The sequence below is a fragment of the Atractosteus spatula genome, chromosome 6 (genome assembly GCF_055471065.1).
Source record: "Atractosteus spatula isolate fAtrSpa1 chromosome 6, fAtrSpa1.hap1, whole genome shotgun sequence".
Taxonomy (NCBI): domain Eukaryota; kingdom Metazoa; phylum Chordata; class Actinopteri; order Semionotiformes; family Lepisosteidae; genus Atractosteus; species Atractosteus spatula.
In genome coordinates, this window is record NC_142711.1 from 11,123,834 (window position 1) to 11,130,243 (window position 6,410).

At 39.3% G+C, this 6,410-nt stretch overlaps 1 protein-coding gene across 1 annotated transcript; it reads right to left on the reverse strand.

Annotated features, from left to right (window-relative positions):
* Positions 1–539: 539 nt before the first annotated feature.
* Positions 540–4,868, reverse strand: LOC148831810 (cytochrome P450 7A1-like). The gene is made up of 6 exons (XM_088919743.1): positions 4,786–4,868; positions 3,645–3,885; positions 2,598–3,208; positions 2,216–2,346; positions 1,841–2,019; positions 540–839 (listed from the first exon to the last, which is right to left on the reverse strand). The coding sequence occupies exons 1-6, from the start codon at positions 4,866–4,868 to the stop codon at positions 540–542; spliced, it is 1,545 nt and encodes a 514-aa protein (XP_088775869.1).
* Positions 4,869–6,410: the final 1,542 nt, after the last annotated feature.

The following is a 6,410-nucleotide window of genomic DNA, read 5'->3' on the forward strand; positions in this document are numbered from 1 at the left end:
CTTTAATAAATGTTCTGCCAACCCGTGCCAGAGCCTCTGGCCTGTTTCTTTCCGTCGGCGAACCCCGGGGGCGTTACAAAGATTTCAAAATACACCTTTTAAATAACTGTTTATTTTGATCAAATCTTTCCAAATGAAGACCAAAGCAGATAAAGATAAATCAAAGACTCTTCATATTAAACTATCATTCCTATAACACATACTGTACAACTTGAAAATTGGCCTCCGTTCCTTGTAGTGAATGTTCAGTATCGCTGGTCCTTACCTGTCTCCTGTTGTCATAACTTGCACTCTTTACTCTCAAAATAACTTCTCGTGTGAACTTTACAGAGAGCTATATAGTCTACTAGTGAATAAACCCAACCACTGAAGCTCCATTTGTAAATGAGCCAAATGTATCACACAGAATCTGTTTATACTGTACTGTCAGTAGCAGCAAGGCCAAGCACTTTTCATAATGGTAAAGCAATGTATAACGTCAGTTATGAGCATAATATACAGTATTTACAGTTGCATTTCAGAAATAAACAAGCACTTTTTTATAAACCCTTCAGTCTGTACCTAAAATCAACATCATATGTAGGCTGTAAAATACCGAGTCCAGCACGAGACTGATCCAATGGAGGGATTTTCACATTTGGATCTAAAAGCTCCATGTCAAAGTAGGAAAGCAACGAAGACAGGAACTGCTTGATTTCATGAACAGCAAAAAACCTTCCAGGACATTTTGTCACTCCAGATCCAAAGGGCATGTAATAATATCTTAGTTTACGACCTTTCCTGCAAAAGGATGTTTTCTCTTGTCCATTTTCATCCAGGTATCTGTCATATTTAAATGTCTGTGTATAAATAAAAACAATATTACCAAGGGATTATATAATCCATAAACAGTATTTAGGTTATGACAGTTTTGTTTTCTTCTTTTAATGTGCCATACAGCTATGAAAAAGGTAAATATTTCTCAATATTTTATACACACTGAAACATGAAGCTAAAAAAACCACAGCCATAACTCCTAAATAAACACCACACAACACAATGAAAGAAAATGTATAAAAACTGTGAAGCAAAATAAAATGTAATTAAACATATAAGGACCCCTGTTACTGAATCATTGTCAGCTCTCGAGTCCTCAGTGGTGATGTCTATGCCTTTCACCTGACCTCTCCATCTGGAGTTTAGCCTTCAGCTAAAACCATATTATTATTGTTCCTGCGAGAAACCAAGGACTGAGGCATGCAGAACAGTTTTCATCTGCTTTTTATTGTGTCAGCCTAGCAATTACTGTACATGTGGCAAATCATAATTATAAAATAATAATAATAATAAATAATAATAATAATAATAATAAGAGGGAATTTGGCCAGGATGTCGGAGTAACACCCCTACTCATTTGAGCAATGCCCTGGGATTTTTAATAACCACAGACCGTCAGGATCTTGGCTTTGTGTCTCTTGAAGGACGGCGCCTTTTTACAGTATAGTTTCCCTGTCACTATACTGGGGCATTAGGACCCACACAGACCGTAGGGTGAGCGCCCCCTGCTGACCCCACTAACACCTCTTCAAGCAGCAATCTGGTACTGGACAGGCTCAAACCTGGTAAGCTTCAGTGGGTTGTCAGTTGTGAGTTGCAGGGTGATATGGCTGCTGACATGAAGTTTATGAAGGTGTGATGACAATTTTTTAGCCTCATTCAAGAAAAGCATTCAGATATTACCAATACTGCTTCTACAGCAATTGAGTGCTACCAACCTATTGGCTAGACATATTTCAGATTAGCAGCGTCTTACAGTGTGTCCTATCTATATAAATATTTAGAGCAAGTATTTTGAACAAACCAGTGGATCTTCATAAATTTCTGGATCAAAGTGCAGTAGCTGTGGATAAAGAGCTATCACATCATCTTTCCGGATGCTGTAGGACTCATTGTTATCCAAGTGCAGCAGAAAGTTGTTTTTGGCAATTCTGACATTAAGGGATGCACTGGATAGCCTCATCGATTCTTTGATGATGCAGTCTGTAAAAAAATATTATGAATAAGAGAAGAGAACAGTTAATCTATTGAATTGTATTCCACATTTTTTAATTGAATTATTTTGCAGTCTCACATTGTATTGCAAACTACAGTTTATCTTGAATGCCACCTTATATATACGCCTAAATATTTTATGTGTTTTAAGATAAAGTTATCATCTTAATTAAGCTGGACGTACCCAATACAGGCATATTATCTAGTTGTGTCCTGTTTAAAAAGATATGGGTGCCATCTATGCTTGCTTTCTGGCCAGAATCCTCCAGTATCCTCTTCACTTCATCACTTGCAGCTTTCATTGCTTTAGGACACCTGTGAAGGAGTGGAGGATTAAACTGTAGGTAGCATTGAGTCTATGCAAGTTAGGCATCTTGAAAGTCTAGTTAGCTCTTGATATAACAAGACAGCATTAAGTTATTGCCATCTTTGTTTCATGGACACTTTCTGATGTAAATGAGATTTTCTGAATATACTGTATTAGGAGTTCATTATTTACATGTTTTTACATTATTATTTTTGCTAACATAATAACAGACTATTCACCAGTGTGAAAAAATACGTACCTGATGAGATAGAACAGAGTCCAGAAAGTGGCTGGCAATGTGTTGGCTTGTGATGCCCACAGCAGGGCTACATGGGTTCGGGCTTTACTCATATCATTGAAGGTGGACAAGGTGTCATTCAGAATCATTCTGAGAGAAATTAAATCAGACATATTCGTCCTTTTGCTGAGGTTTTCATGAAGGAGGGTCTTCGCCAGGTTCTCTCTTGCACTGTGAGCACTTTTGAAAACATGGATGGGCAGACCGGCGACAAGAGCTGGGAAGATCTTGTCAAACTCTTTGAAATTTTCAAGGGCGTTCAGTACCAGTGCCTTCTGAGCCTCCTGTCGGGCAAGGTTCTTGTCTTCTTGAGGATTGAGCTCTTTGCCAAACAGGGTCAAATAGCCAGCCTCAAACATCACCTTGTAGCAGAAGGCAAAGATCCCGTCTGTGACCCAGTCGTTTGAGTTCATTTTCAGTGTGCTTGACTGCAGCATGACACACTGGAGGTTTTCCATCATGTTCTCAACCAGAGATTGCAAAGCATCCCCCTGCAGTGTCTTGATAAACGTCTGGTGCAAGTTTTCTGTGGTAAAGCCATCGTTTGGATCCATGCTTTCATGCCCAAAAGCCTGGAAAAAATAAATATTAATGTGATCAAACTCCTCATTCTTTATATTTTTATTTTATTAAGTTGCACTGCGATATAGAGAGAATATTGACTTCAGAAAAGAAATGGGAGATATGAGATTTTTCTACCTATCTGGCTTTTACAAAATTAAACAGAATGTATTATTGACATTCTGTATTTGTTACATGTTAAAAGATGCAGGTTATTCTGAAACTATTCTGAAATACTCAGTTACCTAGTTTATTTAAAAGTCCTTTTTGTGTATGATTAGATGCATTCTAACATTGTCAATTTGTCCGTTCTTGTAATAAATGGTATTCCCTTTTCTTAAAAAGCCTATTTACCTATTTTATTTTATGCAGTGCTTCTTTATGAACAATAACCTGATGATTAAAAACAATCTCTGTTAAGGTACATTAAAAGTATCAATCTGTTACCTTGGCAGAGGCAGCAAAGTGAAATTTCTTCCAGTCCAGATGCCTACCCTGGCGGATCACAGAGTGGTATGAGAAAGGGTCTGTGAGGAAATGAACATATTGGCCTGCGATTTTGCATGTGAAGATGTGCCCATACTTCTTCTGTCGGCTCCGAAGGAACTCGAGTGGGTTGGCACCAAACTGGAGGGCACAGCCAAGGTAGGGAATGAGACCATTCTCTAATGGGGGCTCTCCTGGACGCCTGAAAAATTAAACAGATTTAATAGGAAAACCCTGTCACCCTCTGCCCATGTTTTCCCTGCCGGGCTGTTCTTTAAAGGAAACTGAAAGAATGGGAAAATTCCAAAGTGTTTTGAAAACAGCATGTTTATCACAGCTAAGGGCTGGGCTTGATAAGTCTAAACATTGTCTTTTTTGCTAATTTTCACAATTTTAGTATGATACAATGTGTCACAGAATACCCAAATGTCACGGATGTCGGAAGGGACGAACCATGGAATGACAGGAGAGCGTAAAAGACCCTATGCGTAGTGGCGAGACGGGGGTTAGCCCGGGCTCAGCTGTTCAGGAAATGCCATATAGAAACCTATGCCCTCAGGTAGCGGACGTGGGGCGACCTGGTGCTAGGCGGGTCTCAGGACATCCGAACGTCAATGCTGAGCCAGTAGCAGAGCAGAAGCAGGAAATAAATAGGCTACACAACAAGACACACCAGAAAGACAAGAATAATCACAGGGAACTAGGAACAGGAGGAAAATAGAGCGCCCTCTAGGTGTACTGGGTGTGACACAAAACCCGCTTACTGTCCAAAACAGAGAAATGCAGAATTGTGCTGATGCCAACTATGATGTTTCAAAAACACCAACACAGGCTGTGGTTTTGTGCTCAAGGAGAGAAAATAATAAAAAAAAATATTACACCACAGTCTGTAATAAATATCTAATATGTATTTTTGGTCTTTAGCTGCAGTTAGAAAGTCAATAAACAAGAAGTAAAATACATATTATTCCACATATATAAAAACATGAGCATTAAGAATTAGACACTAATTCTAGTGTATAATTATAATAAATTATAATAATTTGTAATAGTACAAAGATGCAAAACCCAGGTGTACAAAATAAGACAGTAGTGCGTTTACCTTCTGCGGATCCCCAGAATCAGCCACAAGCAGCAACAAAGCCAAACCAAGACTCCCCAGATCACCACTAGGCTTAGAATCATTGTTAGTGTGGAATTCGAGAGGCTGGGCTGGAAGAGAACCTATAGATGTACAGTATAAGCTCTTTATGACTAAGTGTGGTGCCTCAATTTATATGCTACAAGCTAAGCCACGACTACTCCAGTGAGGAGATGAATAATTAACATTTCTGATGATGAATTATCACCTTACATGTTAAGGTGCCAAATGCTATTAGAAAGTCGGGGAATGTACAGTCTATTATTATTTGTTAACTATTCCATGGACACTAACACCAAAGAAGATAGAGAGACATATACTGTAGATAATGTATCTCAGCTGATAAACAATCTCAAGGTCTTGATCCGTGTAGTTTCAGATCAGGTTTTAATAAGTACTTTATTGTGTAGGTACAGGTTTTCCTTAAATTTTTTAAATACTAATTGAGCATGATTTGTTCAACTTGCCTGTTGGACATGATTGTTGAATAGAATGAATCTGAATGAAAAAGAAATATATGGACAAACTTTTGTTTTCATTTGACAACAAAACAATAGAATACTTTACAGGCACATGTCCTGCTTTGCTAATGTATTCTTTCCCTGTCAATTTTTTTTTGCTATCGGAAAATCCAGTCATAACAATGACTTGACAATGACACTGATAGTATGAATGCAAGTTAGATTTTTACAGAAAATTAGACGATTCTTGTTACACCGTGGAAAACCAGAGATTGAGACGGACGGGCTTTGCAGATGTCTGTTCTTTATTGTGCATGTCTCGGAAGTGCCAGAGAACGGCAAAAAACTCGCCAAGGAACCTACAGTGTAAGTGCGTAACACAGTAACCCAAAAGAGAAGTGCAACAGCGTCGTAAAGATTAGTGGAGACTGTATGCGATCAGCATCTTTGCTATGTCCCTTAATCAGTTTCTTGTTCAAATGATTTACAATATATACAGATTTTAAGGCACACAATTTATTGCTTCCTGTTTGTGTGCCAGCCAGCAGCCATATCACCCTACAACTCACAACTGATAGGCCACCGAAGCTTAGCAGGTGTGAGCCTGCTCAGTACCTGGATGGGAGACCTCCTGGGAAACACTAAGGTTGCTGCTGGAAGAGGTAGAGAGTAGAGTTTATTGTCATGTGCACAAGTGCAATGAATGCTTATTTGCATGTATGCTCCTATACAAAGACATCAAGGAAACACCAAAAACACAGAACAGGCCAGGAACAACAACAAGTTAAATAACATACATCTTGGAGAAAAAAACAAAAAAAACCTTAAGTGTGAGCCAGTGGCAGGGGTAGAGTTCAGTAATCTGACAGCTTGAGGGAAGAAACCGTCTCTGAACCTGGACATACGTGCCATTATGCTCCTATAACGCTCACCAGAGGGAAGGGGGGAGAAAAATGAGGAACCAGGATGACTGGTGTCCTTAGTGATACTTCCAGCCTTCCTGAGGCAGCGAGTAGTAACAATGTCTGAAATAGAGGGGAGCTGTACTCCAGCGATGGACGGGGCTGACCTGACAAGCCCCTGTAATGCCTTCCAGTCAGACAATGAGCTGCCAAACCACACTGT

Excerpts from the sequence above, each read along its gene's own strand:
- LOC148831810 (XM_088919743.1), bottom strand. The coding sequence starts at position 4,868 with ATGATTCTAAGCCTAGTGGTGATCTGGGGAGTCTTGGTTTGGCTTTGT. Across the intron at positions 2,347-2,597 it reads ACTCTGTTCTATCTCATCAG|GTGTCCTAAAGCAATGAAAG; the intron begins GTACGTATTTTT and ends ACTCCTTCACAG. Across the intron at positions 2,020-2,215 it reads AGATAATATGCCTGTATTGG|ACTGCATCATCAAAGAATCG; the intron begins GTACGTCCAGCT and ends ATTTTTTTACAG.